This window comes from Taudactylus pleione, unplaced genomic scaffold (genome assembly GCF_031769625.1).
Source record: "Taudactylus pleione unplaced genomic scaffold, aTauple2 ptg000212l, whole genome shotgun sequence".
NCBI lineage: Eukaryota > Metazoa > Chordata > Amphibia > Anura > Myobatrachidae > Taudactylus > Taudactylus pleione.
The window spans coordinates 10,812,619-10,835,436 of NW_028284614.1; the positions used below are offsets into that span (position 1 = coordinate 10,812,619).

At 48.2% G+C, this 22,818-nt stretch overlaps 1 protein-coding gene across 4 annotated transcripts in view; it reads right to left on the reverse strand.

The window, feature by feature from the left end:
• SCUBE1 (signal peptide, CUB domain and EGF like domain containing 1) overlaps positions 1–22,818 on the reverse strand; it is a 326,927-nt gene that overhangs the window by 16,638 nt on the left and 287,471 nt on the right. For all 4 annotated transcript variants that reach the window (XM_088478384.1, XM_088478382.1, XM_088478383.1 and 1 more), the window contains 10 exons: positions 16,834–16,950; positions 13,047–13,169; positions 12,573–12,692; positions 10,069–10,161; positions 7,296–7,412; positions 6,481–6,618; positions 5,989–6,192; positions 4,231–4,392; positions 862–1,029; positions 446–607 (listed from right to left, as the gene is read on the reverse strand). In XM_088478384.1, the coding sequence (XP_088334510.1) occupies positions 446–607; positions 862–1,029; positions 4,231–4,392; positions 5,989–6,192; positions 6,481–6,618; positions 7,296–7,412; positions 10,069–10,161; positions 12,573–12,692; positions 13,047–13,169; positions 16,834–16,950 (1,404 nt within the window). The remainder of the gene's footprint in view (positions 1–445; positions 608–861; positions 1,030–4,230; positions 4,393–5,988; positions 6,193–6,480; positions 6,619–7,295; positions 7,413–10,068; positions 10,162–12,572; positions 12,693–13,046; positions 13,170–16,833; positions 16,951–22,818) is intronic.

Below are 22,818 nucleotides of genomic sequence, written 5' to 3' on the forward strand. Positions count from 1 at the left end.
GTGTTAGGAGACAGAGGGCCTGATTCAGAGCCGGACGCTCTGACAAGAGTGCTCGCTCTGAATCAGGGCCCTCCTACATAAAATTGGAGCGGCATCGCGAGCGGGTCAGAATCAGGCCCAGAGTGAAATGAGATAATGTACCAGCCAATCAGCTCCTAACTGCCATCTCACAGGCTGTGTTTGAAAAATGACAGTTGGGAGCTAATTGGCTGCAACTTTATCACTTTTCACTCTGTCTCCTAACTCTGCTTAGTAAATAGATCACTACAGCTCGATTTATTTGGACTTCATGCTGAGTTGGATGTGTAATACTGTATTACAAAATGTGAGGTTGTGACATGGACACTGCAAAGCAAATAGTAGATTCTTTATCAATTTTCGATGTTGTACCCAGTGCACGCACTCTGATCAGAGAAAGAACTCATGCAGAAAGTGGACAACTTACTTTTACAATGCGTCACATTTGTAGAGCCATCAAAATCGGTGCTGGTATTTCCCGGGCAGGTTACACAGTAATTCTGCCCAAACTCTGGCTGATAGGTCCCAACAGAACATCGGATACATCGGTGCGTCGTGAAGTTGTAGAAATGCCCGGGAGAGCAGTGAACTGCAAGAAGAGGCAACAGAGAGCTGAAATCCCCACACAGAGCACTGTCACATAACTTACAAAGGGCATCAATCTGAAGTGTTCTCTACGTCTCTGGAGGCATAAGATTGCAATTGGAACCTAGGATTGAATTTAGTTTGAGAAGAAAGTATAGCTGTGTGTATGAGTTTACAAAATGTTGCCAGATAAAATAAAGGAAGCATACTAGGCAGCTATGGAGGGGTCGTACCATCCAGTGCAGCTGCTGTACTCACCTTTTGTTTCGCAGTCCTGAAAGGACACAGCGCTCTCATATTTCGTCATCAGTCCTCCTCCACACGGAAAGCAGAGGGTGCGACCTGTCTCAGGCTGGTAAGTGCCCACTGGGCAAGCCCTGCAAGGCTTGAACCCATCTATAGAGTAGTGTCCAGGGGCACACTGTCCTAATAAAAAAAAATGCACTGTTTGCATTATCCCATAATTTACTCATATACTCATATTACTAATGTAGCAAGGCTTAAAACATTCATTACACAATTTAATTCTAAAGTTGGATTAAGGTGAATTTCTACTGCTGTTTTAGGATTCCAAATCATGCCGGCCATGGGCTCTAACAGTACATTGTTTCATCATTTGCAATTTTACAGGACATAATAGGTAAGGCCACTTTAGAAAAACTGATAAACAAAGACCCTTCCTACCCCACTCCTTGAGTGAGTCCTATACAAGTGTCTAGTGTACAAATCACTTGCTTATCTGGCTGTTGGTAGAAAGCAGTTCATTTGCTATTTTATTTAGCAAACCCCAATCTGGTGGCAGGCTCCAATCTTGTAGCTTGTGTATAAAGCAGACCCCAATCTGATGGCTAGTATACAAAGCAGACCAGGGGGTACATTTACTATTGGTCGATTTGCAGGTCGATTTGAGGAGTGATTTAGCACTTCTCAAATCGACTCAAATCGAATTTTTGAAAACCAGTGATTTTGCCAAATTTACTAATATTCAATTTGAAGGTTGATTTGGCAAAAATATTTAATTTGAGTTGGTTTTGAAGAGTGATTTGCAGTTCGATTTGACATGTTCATGTCCAAATTGAACGGCAAATCACCCTTCAAAACGACCTGCAAATCCCCGACACACGAACTACTTCATGCTTTCACTTTCAGCATGAGCAGTTCGTGGTCACACAGTTACAATCAGACATCAGCGAGATTCCTGCATGTATCTGGCTATAAAAGTGTGTAAAGAGTTAAAATTAGAAAAAAAAAAAACGTGAGGTCCCCCCCCCAAATCATAACCAGCCCCGCACTACTGAAACCCAGTTCTGGTTGACTAAGTACTGGGGAAAAAATGATGTAGGGCCTCCCTGTAAAACCAGCACTGGGCTATCCGAAGCAGAGCTGGTCATGGATTTACAGGGAAAAAATTGTGTAGGGTTTCCCTATAAGATCCAGAACCAGCCCTGGACCTTTTCTACACGGGGACTGATGTCACAGCCAGGGGAGCCCTATCAGCGGGCCCCCCAGCCACAGCATCAGCCCTGACCATTAGTCAGCCCAGGCCAGGGATCTCTGGGGAGTTGGAGACCCCTTCAAAAAAAGGGATCTCCCTCTCCAGGGCACCCCTAGCCTGGGCTGATAGCCCAGGGCTATCCCCGCCACCCCTGGGCGGTGGGTGGCGGGTTGATTGTGTCTGTGTTGTGTAAAAAATAGATATAAATAAACATTGTCTTTCCAGTAGAACTGCAGGTCCCAGCAAGCATCCCCCGCATGCTGGTACTTGGAGAACCACAAGTACCAGCATGCGGGGCATTAAGGGCCCACTGGGACTTGTAGTTCACCTGTAAAGAAATGTTGCAAGAAACACACACACCTTACAAAGTATAACTGTAATACATACATACATACATACACTCACACAATACTCACCTATCTTACCTCCAGTGGTCCCCTTCTCCAGTAGGCATACATGGGTTAAAATAATAAAACGAAAACCCGACCATCACTTTAAGGAGTAATAAGTCTAATCAGAATGATTATTCCTTCCCGAATGAAGCGCACAGACGCGACTTCATCCTTTGAAGCTCTGTGTCTGTGCGTTCATTGGCTGAGAGAGGTCAGGCCCCGCCTCTCAGCCAATGAACGGCTCCCTCCATTGAAGTCAATGGTGGGAGCCGCAGGATTAACTTTAGTAACCAGGTCCAGGGCTGGTTCTGGATCTTACAGGGGAACCCTACGCAATTTTTTCCCTGTAAATCCAGGACCAGCTCTGCTTCCCATAGCCCAGTGCTGGTTGTACTAAGCACAGGGAGACCCTACGTAATTTTTTCCCTGTACTTAGTCAACCAGAACTGGGTTTCAGTAGTCCAGGACTGGTTATGATTTGGGGGGGGACCTCATAGCATTTTTTTTACAAATTTTAACTCTTTCTCTGCTTTTTTACAGTCAGATACATGCAGGAATCTCACTGATGTCTGCATTTATCTGTGTCAATCCGACCTGCTCATGCTCAAATCGAAAGCATGAAGCAGGTCTATTGTATTGGGGATTTGCAGAGTGATTCGAAGTCCGATATTGAGATCGTGTGTGTGTGTTGGGCTATGTAAAAGTACCAATGTCTTTCCAATGGTCGATTTGAGGGCGATTTGAGTCCAAATTCAATTTGAAGTCCAATTTTACATGAGATTTGGCCTTTAGTAAATACTCAAAACCCAAATCGAATGAAAATCGCACCTCAAATCACTCAAAATGCCAAATCGACCTTTAGTAAATTTACCCCCAACTATTCAGTGGATGTGTACAAAGCGAGTCCCAATCTAGTAATTGGTGAACAATGCAACGTCTTCTCTGGTGGCTGGTTAATAGGACAGATGCTAAATCTGGTGGCTAGTGAATACAGGGCCTGATTCAGCAAGGAACGCACGGATACAGACGCACGCACCTGTCCGCTGCGAGAATATGCTAATCAATACATAAGCACGGAGACCGCGGCACATGATGCAGACGCCCAGTCCCATATTAAGCTGCCCATCTCCCTTTACTCACAGCCTGGTCAGCATGCAAGGTAGCGTAAACATCGGTAACACCGAGAACCATCGGATTCATTAGCATAATAGTGGTTGACCTGACCTGCCGCAGGATTTCAGCCGCTTCCTGTGAACAGCTTACGGTATGGCTGCGTATGCCGCCGCACTGCCTTAATTATGCACGCCACTATAACGGCGTTATAACGCCTGCGTTCGCCTGACCTCCCCCCGTCACCACCCACAAACGGCACTTCCTGTCAATCGATATCTGAAGGATTTGCATATACACACCGCAGGTGGTCTGCGTACCCTAACCCGATCACACTGACCAGTTTGCGCACGCGCAGTGCAAAGACATCGGCCGAGTGCGTGCGTTCTCTCCTTTGCGTTCCTTGCTGAATCAGGCCCACTATAAGCAGACCTCCAGTCATTCTCTAGTAGATACTGTATAGCAAACTCAATCTCCCATAAGGTCTTCACTTTCTGTTTGTCCCTTTGCTCTGCCTATGACTCAGTGCATTACATTACACACGATTAATAACACATGTATAATACATACACTGTATCAGGAGTTTAGAACTAGCCCTGAATAATACCAGTGTGTAATCTTGTCACTTACCTCCACATTCAGACACATTTCTTGCGCCAGCAATGCCCAAACCATCATTACTTGGACAAGGCTCACAGATCAGCTGCCCCTGGGTGTCCTGGTATGTACCCGGCAGGCAGGGGACACACAGATTGCTCTCTGCATTGTAATAAGTGCCCAAACCGCAGGTGACTGCAAGGATAAAACGTCCTGGTTATTATACACACCATGGCAATGTTATATAACCGCTCGCTGGTTCCTGGCCGATGTTATGCATTTGCGCATGCATCGCAGTGCGCGTGCGCGAAATGGTCCGAGTGATCGGGAAGCGTTCGCTCGCGCACCAAAGATAGCCCGGTAGAATGAGTGACAGGATAGGCCGTTTGTGGGTGGTAACAGGGGCAGGGTAGTAGTAACGGGGGAGTGGAGCTGCAGACGCAGGCGTGCCTGAGTGTTTCGACGCCGTTTCAGAGGCGTGCATAATTAACAGGCAGCGTAATAGTACACGTCACCTGGTTGAATTATACACTGAAGTGCTCGCACTGCTTGCGGTAGGGTATAGTCAACCGCAAGCGCTGCGGTCAGATCCGATGGAAGCCGATGTACCGATGGTTGTATATACTTCCTGGAGATGATGTGCGCTAGTGGGCGGCTAAAGACAGGCTGGTGGGCGTCTTTAAACACAAAGTGGTCGCACGCCAAGACATAGTGGGCGTGCTTATGCCTTGCCGTGCGATCGCCTGCCTTGACGTCACTTAGCAGAATTTGCATACGCTGGGAGCGAGCGGCGGCATCTAGCGAGCGGGTCTGAATCAGGTCCCCTGTCAGTAACTGATGGAGCTACACTGCACAGCCCTTGGAAAAGATCAAACAATAGGTGCCGATTGAGGAGAACTAGTTATGGTTGCTGTAACGTCATTGGCAATCGAACAATATGTAATCTGTACAGAGCTTTTCTGCTGTTAATTATGAGACTGCAAACCAATCATTCAGCCTCTGGCTTATGTACAGTACTGTACATAAGCATAACACTGAATTAGTAAAGATTTTCAAATATCTATATTCCCGGGATGAGACATGTTCCAAATCGCTATAGTAGTTTATATAAGGAAATAAGAGACACACAAGGGAAGATGCACTAATGCTGGCCATACACTAGTACGATTTCGGGCCGATTGTCCGATTGTAGACGTGTCGTACGATGAATCGTGTGGAAATCGTGTAGTATTTAGGTAGGATACGATCCGATGCGCGCTCCTGCCGCTGTAAAAACGTCTCGTATGATCAGATGTGCAGCCCATCATATCTATTGTTATGGAATGCAGATCGTGCCGTGTATTTGTGCATAAGATGCATCGTGCGTCTGACCAGCGTCATTTCAGTGACGTTGTGAAGAAGTGGGCGTGTTCTTTTAATGACCTTCCCTCCTAAACCGCAGATCGATGGTATCGTGAGATCGTATGTACATCGTGTGTCCATCGTGCGGCCGGGACTGCCAGGGAGCTGCCGGGGAGTTCAAGGGAAATCGTAAGATGAATCTTATCTTATGCTGGTGGTACTAGTGTATGGCCAGCATAAGCCTTGCAGATAGATAACGTGGAGAGAGATAAAGTACCAACTAATCAGCTCCTACTTGTGACTTTACAGGCTGGGTTTGAAAAATGACAGGAGCTGATTGGTTGGTCCTTTATCTCTCTCTGAGGTTTGATACGTCTCCCCCAAAGACATATACTGTCACTCCCTATCTCCTACCCATTCAATATACACATTATACATTTATATACATACCACATTTCCCGTCCTGCAGAACCTGCCCTGTGCCGCACGTCTCCTGGTTCTCGGCGCCCTTGGCTGGCTTCTGAGCAATGTCATACTCTGCTCCCGAGAACTGAATGTAAAACTGTTGTTTGTTGATGGATTTTCTCAACGTCTTAATGGCGGCCTGCAGTTTCTGCTCCATCCTCTTTCGCACGCAGTCCACGTTACAGGTGTCTGCGCAGAGATCACATTTTTCATGTATTTTATAGTGCATTTGTGTTATCAGAACTGTAATAAAATGTATAATGTATGTGCTGGGCAGTACGCATTTCACCGCAATAGTTTAAGGGTTCCAGGCTTGTTGCCAAAGTAGCCCATGTGACAGCTATGGAAACTGGGAGCATGCGGCTAGGAGGGGATGATAGGAGGAGGAGTACAAAGCTAGATTTACTTACTTACTAGTTCATTGTGTTTGAGGAACATAGACGTTAAACCAGACAATGGAGGAGAATGGGGTCTTACCGGAAACCTCGTCCCTCTTCACCTCCAGCTCGAACTCAGCAGTGATATGTGAGACTTCCTTTGATGGCGATTTCCGTCCTCTTCTTTTTTTCTTGGAAGAGTCGCATTTCAGGTTCACGAATGTAACGTGGCAATTGTCTATGCAGCCAAAAGAAAAATGAAACCAGAGGAAGATTTAATAATCTGTGTATAAAACCGGATAGGGAACGGGATCCCAACAGTCGAGATGACGGTGGTCAGAACAATTAGGTAAGTGCCCTAACCTAACCCACCTTTCCCGCAGCCTAACCCTCCCCCCTGCAGCCTAACCCTAACCCTCCCCCTGCAGCCTAAGCGCAGCCTAACCCTCCCCCTGCAGCCTAAGCGCAGCCTAACCCTCCCCCTGCAGCCTAACCCTCCCCCTGCAGCCTAAGCGCAGCCTAACCCTACCATACCCCTACATCCTAACCCTAATCCTCCCCCTGCAGCCTAAGCGCAGCCTAACCCTCCCCCTGCAGCCTAACCCTCCCCCTGCAGCCTAACCCTAAACCTCCCCCCTGCAGCCTAAGCGTAGCCTAACCCTCCTCCGCCGCCCCCACTGCCTAACCCTAATCCTCCCTTTAGTGTCTAATCCTAAACCCTAACCCTCCCCCTAATACTTACTCTCAGGATGTCGGCGGCAGGGATTCTCTAAATCTGGTTTGTTTCACCATAAAAAGCTCATTCTGGGGCAACAGATACAGAACCCTGATATGTTATGTACCAAATGACTGTCAGTGTCTCTAAATCACGACCTCTTCTTGCAGAGTCGGTTATTCCTAAATGAAACCACTTACCCATCGCTGGCTGCTTTCCCGAGTCCCTGGTTCTGTCCTTACTCCGTGGTCGCAAATGACATTTGGCATCTTTAATTTTAAATCGTGCTTTCTGCGTTATCGGAAGCCCCAGAGGATCTGCAGTAGGTATATAAATATATTAATGCCCGTCCTCTCGCAACATGAAAGAACTTCATGTAAAACAAAATAATTCAATGTGCTTGGAGTACCAGGTGACCTATTCGCATCGCTTTACCAATGAGATGCATTATGAGGGCAAAAGTCGCACGAAAAGAGCTACCGAGTCACACGGCGCTCACACCTTATGTGTAACACAACTTGTAGCGCACGGAGGATGTATGTGGACACCCTAATGTGCAAGGATTCCCACATCTAAGGGCCTTGTGTGCAGGGGTGGAAGGTTTCCCAACTTTTGAATTAAGGAGTCAGCAGATCAGTGGCCCTGATTCAGGGTCGGACGCTCTGACAGAGCGCTCGCTCTGAATCAGGGCCGTCCCTCCTACCTTTTGGAGCGGCCTCCCGGCCGCTCGCATAGCTGTGGGTGACCACCCACAGCTATAGCGAGCGGCCAAAATGATGGTCGCGATGGTCAAGACCATCGCGACCATTGGGCTTGCGACGAGACCCTTGCGGTAGGGTCTCGCTGCCGCAAGCCCTGGAGTGCTTTTGGCTCTATCAGAGACAAAAGCACTCCCACTGACATCACTAGTGATGTCAGTGGGGCTGGCCCCAGACGGTAGGTGTTCCCATGGGAACGCCTCCGTCTGGGCAGCCACGCCCCGGCACGCCCACCAAAGGGGCGTGCTGTCAATTACCATCGACACCACGCCCCCTTTGGTGCGAGACCCATAACGAGGGCTTGGCCGACGTTATTTGGGTCTCGCGCATGCGCACTTGGGCAACATCAACCCGCTTGCGAGCGCTCGCGAGCGAGTCTGAGTCAGGCCCAGTGTCTTGTAGAGTGCGGACTAGCTCCCTAGATGCACTCACGCCCACATGCTTTTTATTCTCAGGGATGAGCTTATTTACATAAGGTGCAAGCAGTGAAGAAGGTGGATCTAGTGTAAGTTTGTAATACACTAAAAGTGCCACATTGTACAAAGTAATTGTGCTGCCTCCTCTCATGATGCATTTAATACAAAAATTAGAATAAACCAAGTAAAACAGACAACTCCACAAACAGTCATGTATTTTCCTTACGTGAAAGCAGTAATGTCGTCGCACTGTGCGTTATGTGCAAGGCAAGTAGAAATGTATTGTGGACCAGCATATTTTGCCTTTAAATGGCCTTTAAAGAATTGTCCTGAACCAGTTTTGTGTTACAATTTCCTGAGCTCCCACTAGAGGGCGTTTTAGCAGCATCAATGGAAATATGACTTCTAGAACAGTACAGTACTTTTGTAAAAGTGGCATAAACGGCTTATCTCTCATGGGGGTATATTTATTAATTATGGGGTTCTAGATCTGCTAATTAAAATGTCATATTGTCGCTGATTGAGCCATTATGAAATCACTGTTCGTTCGGATGTATTAATAATTACACACAGGGGCAAAGGAGCCCGTCCCTGGTATGTTTAAGAAGGAAAGTGATCGCTAATGTAATAACATCCTTTCTTCCTGGGGACCCTACCATGTGCCATCTGCTGCCCACCCATGCACAGGAGATCATTGCCTGTACATGCCTATAGCCTGCTAATGCCATCTAAAGCTACAGGGGCCAAACTCCCGACTGCAAAGCTTGGTAAATTCCGCAATAAAGCAGCCCCCCCCCCCATAGAAACCTATGGGAGCTGCTTCTGCCATCATAAATGGGAGACTGAAGCAAATATCACTAATATCTGATACAGTCCCCCCCATACATAAACACATTCGGGGGAAACTTAACATTAAGCGGGACCCCCCCCCCCCCCCGGAAACAGGTGCCTTTGGGGGGGATATCCAGCAAATATTAATTGAATAATAAGCCCCATGGTATATCTCATGTCACCCGTCAAGGGCCACGTACTCACAATATTGTGGTGCAAAGATACAGCGTTTGCATCTATGCCAAGTGTGATAGCTGGGGCAGGGAAACCTCTAATATTTTTTTTATTAAGGCTGCATAGGTCTCCCGCCTGTGGTCCTCAAACACAGGACCCCAGAGAGGGCGTAGCCCCGGCCTTGTAATAAAACCAGAATCGCTTGTCAAAATCGTTTTAACAATTGGAATCTGGGGTTAGAACTACAGGGTGGGGGGGGGATTGCAAGCGGCTACGAAACTAGGAACTGCCAGGTCGTCCTCACCTCCCAAGCCCCAGCTGTCACAGCAGAGCAGCGTCTAAACAGTGCCGGCCTGCTATTCGCTATTAAGAGGAGGGCCTGGGGGGGGTCTACCCAGATTTCACTATGGCATACCTCCCAACATGACCCTCTCCAGGAGGGACACAATGCTCTGGTCCTGGACTTCCCTGGTAAGAGGCGGGGCTGCAGCACAGTTCAAAATTCAAATAGGGGAGTCACACCAACTGTCATTTCACACACTGCCCAACATCACTGGCTGGGACTCACTGGCAGTTGGTGTGACTCCCCTATTTGAATTTTGGACTGTACTGCAGCCCCGCCCCTGGAGCCTCCACCAATCATAGATTACCAGGGAAGTCCAGGACCAGAGCATTGTGTCCCTCCTGGAGAGGGTCATGTTGGGAGGTATGCTATGGGGCCCCATCCATGCACGGTTCTGTTCCTGGCTGGGATGTCTGGTCAGCTGCACTTTATGACTGATCGGAGCTCTCACCGGCACATGTCTGCATTGTTCCGTTGCGTCTGGTCACCACCTTGTTCTGCGGCCCCGGCACACCACAGCTCAGAGAGTAACTGTGCTCAGACTCTGTAAGAGAAAGTAACACTGGTTATGGTAGGTAGTCCATCTACACAATGACCAGTAGTTTTATGCTGACTGCTCACACAGAAGCAGCTGCTTTATCGTCTGTCGCCGCAGTCGCGTTTCGCTATTGCCGCTACAAAGCTTCCCTGGCGCACATCCGTGCGTCTGAATGTGCAAGGACTGAGTCGCTCACCTGCGCTGCCTATAGACGCTGCTTAACCATACGGCGCGTGAAGACGCAAACATGAGTCGCGCCATCGGAACTTGCAGCAACCCTATGGTAGGTGCAGGAGTGCGGCCACGTTCAGCAACAAGCAGTGACACATTCATAACATGCCCATAATACGTTATCTCTGCGTGCGCCTCTTTTTGGAACGCCCCACCCCCCGTTGCCTCCCAGTCACTGCCCAGTATTGCGGCATACGTAGCCTATACAGTTCTTCCTGAGTGCGCCGGAATCGCTACAGCGGCTTTGTAAGCACACCAATGGGACGGAAGCGCAGCAGCAAAAAAAAAAATCGCTCATCTCCGTAAACATCGCCATTGCGTGGGGCTCCGAATCAGCCCATAGGGTGCTGATGAGGTTACAGAGTTCCCGCTGAACAAAGTTACCGATTTAGAGACTCCTGGACTGTACGGCCAAGTTCTTGGGGCAACTCCCTGGTCTGTTACACTACAGAACTACTAATCCCAAATAGTAGCTCTGTGCTCTGACACTAGTACGGGAGGCTGGGTGGGTTCATTAACTCTGCCAACCTCCAGGATCATAGGCGGGTGGTGCTGGGATGGTTCAGGAATTCTGGTCAGGATGAGCGCTATCAGCCTATGAAGCAGGGAAGTGCTTCTAACCCCCAGGGGAAGGAAGAGAGTCAGCGGAAATGGCAAGTAAAGGGCTTTGCATTGCACACTAGCCCCCCCAGGAAAAGGGTTCCGTTTTGTCCACTAGCCACCAGGGAAAGGGTTTAATGCTACACATACAGAAGTATAAGGTCTTCTACATGACTATAAGTAGTCTGCCTGTATAACTACTCTAGCACCTAGGGATATATGTATTGTCTCCGCGCCTGATTCAGAGATGCACGCTAACGCATTCGCAGCTTCTGTGAGAATATATGGCGTAGCGAATGCTGTAGCCGGCTTGAAATGTATAAGAGACACCCACCGGCGGCTTTGCAGGGTCAAGTCAGTGCTTACGAATTACGCAACCGCCATCGCAGAGCATTCCATAACAATCGTCCAATTGAGTAGCCCTATGTATAAACAGAGTGACCGACTAAGCTGAGACGCCGGAACGTCAGGGATTGCAGGTGCAGACTACGACGCTCCCCCGAAAGCGCCTTTTTGCCGCCACACCCCCCGTCACCTCCCCCAGACGGTCCCTGACTGTCATTCGCTTTGCAGAAAAATCCTCTCTGTGAGTGGTATGACAAAGGTATCTTGGCACATGCGCAGTGCGACCGATAATCGCTGCGTAAATATCGGAATAGGGTACATCGCTGATTCAGGCCATTGTGGTCTGGTGGAATCAGTATGTAATGCCGGCTGACTAAATACCGACGCTGGTAGCCTGAACCATCATGATCCCGACAGGGGCTGATAAATACCATAACACCCCCTCTCCCCCACCCCAACCCTCCCTTACTGGTGCTTTACCCTAACCTCCCCCCGGTGATGCCTAACCCTAACCTCCCCCCGTTGATGCCTAACCCTAACCTCCCCCCGGTGATGCCTAAACCTAACCCCCCCTCTCCGCACCCTAAACCTAACCCTCCCGGGGTGGTGTCTGACCCTAACCTCCCCTGGTGAAGCCTAACCCTAACCCCCCCCCTGCACCCCAAACCTAACCCTCCCGGGGTGGTGCCTAACCCTAAGTCCCCCCGTGGGTTCCCAAACCTAACCCCCCCCCCACCACGCGGCTAAGCGCCATTTTCGGCTTCGGGATGTAGACGGGTGTCGGGATTTCAACGCCTGTCTTTAGTCGGGCGTCGGGATTTAGTCAGACGGCTTCCCGGTCTTTGGCATTTTGACCGCATCCCGGTCTGGTTTGGCGCTTTGCAATATTATGTTTTTTTTTCTCAGTAATTATTTATTTCTTACATTCTAGTAAATTGGTGAACTGGAGAGATAGACATATACAGTATGTGGAGAAACAAAACCAGATCTCTGGGCCTAATTCAGACCCGCTCGCAGGGTCTCGTCGCAAGCCCGATGGTCATGACCATCGCGACCATCTTTTTGGCCGCTCGCATAAGCTGTGGGTGGTCAACCACAGCTATGCGAGCGGCCAGGGGGCCGCTCCATTTTTAGGTAGGAGGGCCCTGATTCAGAGCGAGCGCTGTGGTCAGAGAGTCCGGCTCTGAATCAGGCCCTCTGTTCCTTATCCACTATTTCTATACCTGGCCCATTATACAGACCTGGTAGGAAGAGAGTGTTGGACGGACAGGACAGGAAGCAGCTGTCCATTCCCGCCGATTTACTGCAGATCAGCTGAGCTTTGCCGGCAGCTTTATTGTTGAGAACACATTTTGCCGTCTCTAGGAAAAAGAGGAAAGAATAAGACACAACTGAGCGGGATACATCACTAGGAAACTGCCGCCTAGCCCCTTTCAGACCCCTGAAGCGCAGGGGCGTAACTAGTTATTTGAGGGCCCCATAGCAAAAGACTGTAAGGGCCCCTATGTACCACCCAATGGTGAAAAATGTCTATAACCCATGTAACTACGACAAGGAAGATGCCCCCCCCCCCCCCTCAGCTCTGGGCCCCATAGCACCTTGCACCTATGGTAGTTACACCCATGCTAAAGCGGCCGACCCAAATTCGACAGTGGTGCATTCTGGGAGTTGTAGTTCTGCAAGAGTCAGGCTGCCAGGGCAGAAAATGAGCTCACCAATACAGTCCCGTTTGTTCCAATGCAGCCTTTTCCCCAGGGGGCATGTGCATTCGTAGCTGCCCATGGTGTTGGCACAGCCAGTGTCGCAGCTGCCATTATTTATGCTGCATTCGTCAATGTCTACAATACAGGAACCATATTTTAATTGCACAGCACGTGGTAACCAAATAGCCACAAACCCGCCTAACCATAGAAAACATTAACATGGCTGAAGTAAGTGCATGCACATCATGGCTGCCAGCTGTCAGTAAATACTCATAGACAGTAAAACAAAACAAACTGTATATAGAGGTTTTACTGTAGTGCATTGCATGTCTTGATTTGCTTGTTGTAATATCCCCTTCTCTCCCTACTAAGCCTATTTCCGGTGACCATAATATCCTGGACAGATTTAACGCATTTATTATTTCTGAGATATGTTTTATTCACACTTGCCGACTTCTAGCTCCCTCCTTCCGAGAGGGAGCTGTCGGGCATCCTCAGCAGGGGGGCGTGCCACATCGAAAGGGGGCGTGGCCCAGAAAATGACTTGACAATGGGGGTGGGGCATGGGCGTGACGCGTCATCGCGGCCCCGCCCCCTCTTCACAATGCCGCGATAAATGGCATTGTGAAGCAGGGGGCGGGGCCATGATGACGCGATTCAGCGCGAATCGCGTCACCGCCCCCCCCCGCTGTCGGGGATTATACTGTGTTCGCGGGGGGGGGGCAGATAGATCGCCAGGGACCGGGAGGCTTGCCTACCTTTCAGGGAGGCCGGGAGCGGCACCCAATTTTCGGGAGGCTCCCGACCAAATCGGGAGGGTAGGCAAGTATGGTTTTATTTCCTAATACACACTGTTTGGCCTAATTGCTGAATGACCGGATTGCACCATCTTGATCATGAAGGAATGAAATGACCACGCACAATACACCAGACTAATTAAATAGGGCATCGTCAAATGACACCCGGCGGCTGTGCGAAGCTCTTATAGAGAAACATGGGAAGGAACGGGTTACAAGAGGTACCATATTAATAACAGATGGAAAATATTCATTCAATATTTCACTTTTATAACAATGGGACATTATAATAGTAGGCGAAAGATGGATAAGCTTGAGAATATTTAAGAATACTGTTTTTCTGCTGTAGGACTACGGATGACAGCCTTGTTGTTGGGCAGATTCTAAGGCTGTCTGGTCAGCTGTTTGGTAGAGCCAATGATATGGCTTGGGGGAGTGGTCAGATGATTTTGTAGGACGAATTTGTCCTACTCCGTGCGGGAGGAACCGGGCGCTTTTGTACGGAAGCGTTTTGGATTGGCCCAGGAGGGAAGTGGGACCCTCGCAACGTTAGTGCTTCTAGAGGGGGAACATTTCAGTCGTTCCCCGAGTATTTGAGCAAAGTAAAAGCTGGAACTGAGGGCCTGATTCAGAGCCGGACGCTCTGACCAGAGCGCTCGCTCTGAATCAGGGCCCTCCTCCATTAAAAAGGAGCGTCCTCCTGGACGCTCGTATAGCTGTGGGTCACCACCCACAGCATATACGAGTGTCCAAAAAGATTAGGTAGGGTCTCCCAGCCACAAGCCCTGGAGTGATTTTGGCTCTATCAGAGCCAAAATCACTCCCACTGACATCACTAGTGATGTCAGTGGGGCCGGCTTCAGACGGTAGGCGTTCCCATGGGAACGCCTCCGTCTGGCAGGCACGCCCACCAAAGGGGGCGTGCTGTCAGTCACCATCGACAGCACGCCCACTTTGGTGCGAGACCCGGAGCGACAGCTTGGCTGTCGCAGTCCAGGTCTCGCGCATGAGCACGACGGAGCTCCCTCCGTCGTGCGCATGCGCAGTGGGGAACATCGACCCACTTGCGAGCGTCCTGCCGCTTGCGAGTGGGTCTGAATGACCCCCTGAGTCTGCAGCGTCTCTTTGCCACCCTGGTTAGGTTAATTAAATAATTAAGTAATTATAAATAAAAGCTGTGACCTTTTAGCCAAGCTCTTGGTGTCGGTGTCGTTATTTATTACTTTAAGTTAAGTAAGTTACACAAGGTTGTTAAGGGTTTGAAGCAATAAACCAATGTGCATCTTATAGATTTGAGTGAATAATAAAAACATATTTCAGTGCCACCAATTACTGATGAGTATATAAAATCCATTGTTTTATCAGCTGCTTATCCTGGCCTTGCTTGGGGGGGGAGGAGCTTCTGAGGCAGGGAGGGGTAATGGGGGGGTGGGGGTGGAGGAGCTTCTGAGGCAGAGAGGGGTAATGGGGGGGGCTGGGGGTGGAGGAGCTTCTGAGACAGAGAGGGGTAATGGGGGGAGCAGACTAGTAAATGAGGTAATAGCGCAGGTGGTGTACCAAGGTTTTTGTAGTTGGATTTGTCCTGCACCAATCTGCCTAATTGCGCTTACAGATGTATCCTCATTCACTGTGACTCTGCGCGCCAAGTCCCGGGTGTCTCGCTGGCGCCGGGCATCATTCTCGGAATGCGCATCTTATTTGTACAACTAAAACAACTGGAATCGGCAACACTACTTTGTTAGACTGCGCTGATCAGTTTTTTTGTGCGACGTTTGTATATCTTTGTGCGACGGAGTCTGAATGTGTATACAAAGTGCGACCATGCAGCGGACGCGGCCTTTTTCTCACGCCAAGTTACGTTGAGCTTCATCTGTAACTTTGTATGTGTTTAAAACAAATTCCTGTGCGGTTAAAGTGGCAGCCGAGCTCCCTGTAGTACACTGGGTCTGGTGTTTAACTGCGCCTGAGATGCGAATAAGAAGCGATAATGTAAAGATAAAACATGATGCGCTACACCTCTTCCAGCGGCTCAGTGACGCTCGGCGTATAGGGCCATATGGGCGAAAGTTGTATGAGGACACATCTGTATATAGTAAAACCTAAGCTGATTAACCTACAGTGCTGCCGAATCATAGCATGTGCTGGTAAAGCATCCATCCCCAAATATATAATGCAATTCCTAGGTTGGACAGCGGCATCACCAGGCCACAAAACCTGTGTAATCCTGCTGTACCGCCACATACTCTGCTATAACACGAGGCCGCCTGTTCTGCTATGCTCAGAGGGCCTGATTCAGAGCCGAACGCTCTGACCAGAGCGCTCGCTCTTAATCAGTGCCCTCCTCCATGAAAATGGACGCTCGCATAGCTGTGGGTGACCACCCACAGCATATGTGAGCGTCCATGATGATGGTCGTGATGGTCTTGACCATCGCGACCATTGGGCTTGCGACGGAGACCCTGCGGTAGGGTCTCGCTGCCGCAAGCCCTGGAGTGATTTTGGCTCTATCAGAGCCAAAATCACTCCCACTGATATCACTGGTGATGTCAGTGGGGCCGGCTTCAGACGGTAGGCGTTCCCATGGGAACGCCTCCGTCTGGCAGGCACGCCCACCAAAGGGGGCGTGCTGTCAATCAACATCGACAGCACGCCCCCTTTGGTGCGAGACCCGGAGCAATGGAGAGCCCGTCGCTCGCCAGGTCTCGCGCATTCGCATGACGGAGCTCCCTCCGTCGTACGCATGCGCAGTAGGGCACCATCGACCCGCTTGCGAGCGTCCTGCGCTCGCGAGCGGGTCTGAATGACCCCCAGAGTTCATGGGAGGACGACCTGAAATCTCCGGCCCCTTCTAACCATCGGGTCCTGCATTTGCCCTCCTGTTGCAGCTGCGATTTCTGCGAGGTCTAATACAGTAAACGTCTATAGCAGTTCCAGATTATGGAACCTTTGATTATACGGTATCTTTAAAAAAAATAAAAAAGCTATCATATATATATGCAAACCTCCACAGTGCGTCATCCCATACAGTGTGTATCCCTTGTGGCAGAGACATTCAAAGCTTCCAGGGTAGTTGATACAGATGTGATCACAGGTCCTCTCAAAGGAACACTCATCGATGTCTGGGAGGAACAGAAAACACGGTCACCTGACGATGCCACTGTCTCAAACACACTATAAAAATACCATTTAATCAATTCTTGAGCTGGACACGGAAGCATTTAAACCAAGTGCACAAATTCATGTCCAGATGCGGTTATGTGAGGCACTTACAGAAATGTGAATGACATTACAGGGGGGTTACTGTGACCGTGTGGCCATCACCAGCCAGTTGTATCAGGTGCGTTCTGTATGACCCAACTGGTACACCCCGGTGCACAATAGCACGGGACCTAGAGCTCGCTACACAACACATAGAACAGGTTGGGGAAACCGTCTATGGCCCGTATTCAATATTTTTCGCGGCCGCGATAGTTTTTCGCCTGTCCGACTTTTTGCGGGCAAAAAAATATCGCGCGCAACCCCACTTATACCCGTATTCAATTTGAAAGATCGCGAAAACGGCACCCGATTTGGGGAATTCAGCCTGACACCCCCCAAAAGATGCACTGACATGGGGGATCACTATGGGTCCCCCCAAATAGCCCTGCTGAAGGTGTTTGGCCACTTTAAATGCTCTCAATAGGTGCTTTATAGCATTTTTGCAGAAGTGGTGAACAATAGCATTTAGCAATGTTTTTTGAAGAAAATAACTAGTCCCAGCAATTTTGGGGTACTTGAAAATGGGGGGGGGGGGGTAGTAGATTTAAAAGCTGCTAAAGTGTAGTTTTAAAAAATCATGAAAATTCCACCTTCCGCAAGCACCTGCAATCGAAAAAACACCTGGGGTATGCTTTGGGACCCCCCTGGAGTCTATTTCGCTAGTTTTTAACTTTGTCCCCCAACTTTGTTTTTTTTTTTCACCCCCAAATTGAAAGCCATTTTTTGGGGTGTCCTTAAGTCTTTTTTAAATATTTTTTTTACACAGTTTACCTTTGGGGGACTGTCTGAAGGCTGCACAGGGGTTCTCGCAATGTTGCACCCCAAAACCGCAATTCTGAACTTTTTTCCGCCTGCTATTCATAGGCAAAATTTTTTCCATTTATTTGGGTGCTATACTGTGCTAATACTAAATGAAGACTATTCAACATGACATTATAACCACATTCTAGAAACCTGTCACGCTGGGATTTGTAGTGCTCCAAGGTATGCCCAGACAGAACTATGCACTATATTATTGATAATCAACAACATAAACCTCCTATAAATGATTTAAAACTGTTTACACCAATGTAAGAGCAATTTAATACAAAACCTATAACAAAAAGCCTCTTTTTTCATATTTCCTACACCATGGGCTAGATGTGAGCGTAAATAATTTTTTGAGTGGTAACTGCCCAGCAAACATTTAGCTATAAGAGAAATATAGCTCTCTTCATCACAATACTCTGACATGCAATGACGACCTAACCAATCTGTTTGTCATTTATTAAAGCACATGCATTGTTTTGCATTCATTAAAGATGTAAAACACATGCAGTACACACGCTCGCCACAGGATGGCACCAGTGTACAGAAGCACAGATGGGTACAGTACATTCATCTTACTCTATGAAGTACTGTACATCACTGTCTTTAGTTCAATAGGTGAGATTACTGCTGTAATATACTGTATATTTCTATAAAAAATGACAGTTAGGAGCTGATTGGTTGGGACTTTATCACCGGTCACTTTATTTAGTAAACAGACCCCAAAGTACCAATTAACTCCTGTTATTTTTCAAACACAGCCTGTATAGTGAAAGTTAGGAGCTGATTGGTTGGTACTTTATCTCCTTACACTTTATCTCTCTCCAAGGCTTAGTACATAGATCCCACAGTCTCAGACGGTGGGCTGTTCGTCTACTTAACTGTATAATCAAAGCTCTTGACCGCACAGCACTCTCTCACGTTGTCGACTAGGGCGGTGAATTGAGTTCATTGCCAATTTTAATCACCAACAGATTTTTCCCCAAAAAATGTTTTATTCATCCTCTACTACAACCGAGTTAAGGTGCATACACACGGTCAGATTTGTCAGATGTGTCAGATGAACGATTGAACGATTTGACCAACGATTTGAACTATGAACAATTTTTGACTGCATTAAAATTAATGGAATCGTCCAAATCTGACTGCAAACACATCAGATGTCAGATATCGTTATCTGACAAGTGGGAACGCGCATCGTTCATCGTTCAACTGACAAACATGTCAGATATGTCAGATTTTCCTTCAGATATGAACGTTTGGACAATTTTTTCAATCGTTATCGTTCAGGTCTGAAGAAAAATCTGACCGTGTGTATGCACCATTATTCAAATGACATTATTATTTTATTGTCAAAATGGACACTGGGGGGCGCTGTCCCTTCAGAGGCTGTAGCTGGCTGATCCCTCACCTCAGGGTGATTGTATTGACATCAACAGGCAAAAAAGTCGCTCTCAAGAGTAACTTGTGTCTCATTGTTTTACTGGACAAAAATAAGGTGGACATAAATCTTACTCCACGATATATTTTCCTTCCCAGGACTACGCTTCCAGCACCACAGTTAATCCTATGCTTCTGCTGCTTCCTAGCAGGCAGAGAGGGGGACATGAAGGCGGATGTCGTCTGGCCTTACCACAAAGTAAACCTTTAATAGGCAATTTAGTCCTAATTTAGCCGTGCAGAACATAGCTGCTCTTCCTCATTACCATTATGAAAGTCAATAACAGAGCCACAGGCTGGGGCGAAGGAAGGAAACTGAGGGCTCTATAACATATAAAAATCGTGTTTCTTTACATCCCCGCTGATTCTTTGATAATTTAGTGGGTGAAGGCCCAAATTGGGGGGGGATATGGGGGGTGCTGGAAATCCCAAAGCCAGATCTCTACACCTTGAGGCGCTCTATGGAGTTAGGCCGGCGGAGGGCTGCTTAGAGAGGCAGAGCCCACACAGCAGGCCGTACAGCCCATTACAGCAGACGACCTTCTGGTAAATCACATTTTCTTGGAAGACCAACATGCCCGACGGAGTAATGAGGTTTGTTTGTCGGACGGCCCTTTTGAAGAACCGGATGTGTGTTCTGTAGCGCCGATCGTCGTATTAATCGGATGAGGAACCGTTTGTAAAAATAGTTTCAGGTTAGATGTTTTAATGGGCTCGGGAATGCTTTGTAGACATTCATCATGTTGACATAGTCCTAATGTCGACATGTTTAGCATGTCGACACTGATTAAATAAATGTCAACATGCTGAGGTCGACAAAACAGTGCGTCACGGCGGTTCAACAATCAATTTACTCCCAGTCAGCTAAAGCTGCTGATATTTTGATGCATGAGCTGAAGTCCCCTAATAACGGAACCCTAGGGGGTATATTTACTAAAGTGCAAGCTTTTAGAAGTGAAGATGTTGCCCATAGCAATCAAACAGATTCTACTAAACATTCATACAGCACCTGATAGAAAATAATAACTAGAATCTGATTGGTTGCTATGGCCAACATATCCACTTCTAAAAACCCACACTTTAGTAAATACACCCCTATGAGTCTATTCTGCAAGGGTAACCCCTATGCTTTGTCTCTATAAGAGGAAAGCACATAGGACGGGATGTAATAAGCATCGCATCCGCGTTGATGTACATGCTGTCTGTCTTCATGTACCTACCGCGGTTGGTTACTGCAGTATGTACCTAGAATATCGCAAAGTACAGCTCTCCCGATAAGAGCTGTGCTTTGCGATGGCTCCGAAGCCCGCGGGGGGTGATGGGAGATCCGATCAGATCCCTCCCAAGGGGGAGCGTCCCAATAAGAAGCCGATAGGCTTCTATTAGGTAAAACCACCTGAAGATGGTGTTACCCATCAGGACGAAGCGAGATGCATTCCGGTGCTTAGAACATATGGGGAATGCAGTAAAACCCCTGAAAACGCCATTTTCGGGGGTTTTCTTGCATTTTCCCCTTTAGTACATCCCGCCTATACACTGCTGTCTATGAGAGTTTGGGGGTCATTCAGACCCGCTCGTGAGCGGCAGTACGCTCGCAAGCGGGTCGATGTTCCCCCACTGCGCATGCGCACGATGGGGGGAGCTCCGTCATGCACATGCGCCAGACCCGGCGAGCGACGGGCTCTCCATCGCTCCGGGTCTCGCACCAAAGGGGGCGTGCTGTCGATGTTGATTTTGGCTCTGATAGAGCCAAAATCACTCCAGGGCTTGCGGCAGCGAGACCCTACCGCAGGGTCTCCGTCGCAAGCCCGATGGTTGCGATGGTCTTGACCATCGCGACCATCATCTAGGACGCTCGCTATAGCTGTGGGTGGTAACCCACAGCTATGCGAGCGTCCATGAGGACGCTCCAAAAAAAGGTAGGAGGGCCCTGATTCAGAGCGAGCGCTCTGGTCAGAGCGTTCAGCTCTGAATCAGGCCCTTTGTTCCCCTAATACACAGAAGACACAAAGTGAGTGGAAACTGCCAGGTCACTATTGTTTTATTGAAAATAACTACAGTAAAATATCTCTTTTTTAATCATTATAATTAGAGATGACACAAAAGTTAATGACCGCATCCCATTTACCATTTTGGATTCCATAGATACTGAGAAATCTAATTCTCACTAAAAGAATCTAAAACGATTTGTTGGACTGTCATATTCACCAGTTTAGCCCCTGCTCATACAGTATCTCTACTATATAAAATTTGTCCTTCTGTCCGTCTGTCTTTCTATACAAATCCACAGTTTACAAGCCAAGATCGTGAGGCAACTAAAAAAATGTGAAATCGAAATTAATTACTGGTCATTTTTAATTAATTAAAAAACGCAATTTTTGCATAGCATTCGTCCTCTACAGGTCAGGTACGGAATTAGAAAAGGATTTAGCTTATCTAATTCTTTCTTTTCTATCTCTACTATCTACTATATAAAAGCAAAATTCTTTCCTTCTGTCTTTCTATACAAATCCACAGTTTACAAGCCAAGATCTCTCATGGTTCTACACCTTAAACATCAAAGAAGAATAAAAGCTTTGTCCTGTTTGGTTTATTGTAAGATGCAGATTTGGACACCATTCTTCTTGGGCCATCTGCAAGGTCAATAATTTGATTTTATAACATGCATTTTGCTACATACTAAGGAATTATGGAATTTTATTCTGTAGCATATAATTTAAGTCACTGAACATCATTTACTATGGCTCTCGCGTGGAGTTTACAGTACCTTTTAAATGCTGTATTAATTTATAACGACTATTAATTTAGGGATGAGCGGATTCGGTTTTCAGAGAACCGAACCCACCAGAATTTCGAGGATCCGAGCCAAGCTCGGATCTCCCTGCCTGCCCCGGATCCCTCATCCGAGGCAAAACCTTACAATCCCGCTGACGGGTCACGAGGTTTTGTATTGAGCGGGCTTAACACTGATTAGCTGAGAGAGCCATCTGTCACGGCCCTCAGCCAATCAGCGTTAAGGCCATTTAATATGCACACAGGAAGCAAAAGAAGATGGCGCCCGCCATCCCCTGCTGCCTGACACTGCCGGCACCCCCCGCTGCCGACACCCCCACTGGCAGCATCCTCTGCTGCCACCACTGCCGGCACCCCTGCACTGCTGCCCCACGTACTGAGGACACCGTCAGTGACCTCCACACTGCCATCACTCCCTCACTGAGGACACCACCAGCACCCCTGCACTGCCGACACTGTCAGCACACATACACTGAGGACACCGCTGGCACCCCCGCACTGCCAACATCGCCGGTACCCTTCACTGAGGACAATGCCAGCGCAGCAGCACTGCCATTCCATATCCTGAGGACACTGTCTGCAACCCCTGCACTGCCGACACAGCCAGCAAACCTGCATTAAAGGGATGCCGCTGGCACCCCCACATTGCCGACATCACTGGTACCCTTCACTGAGGACACTGCCAGCAG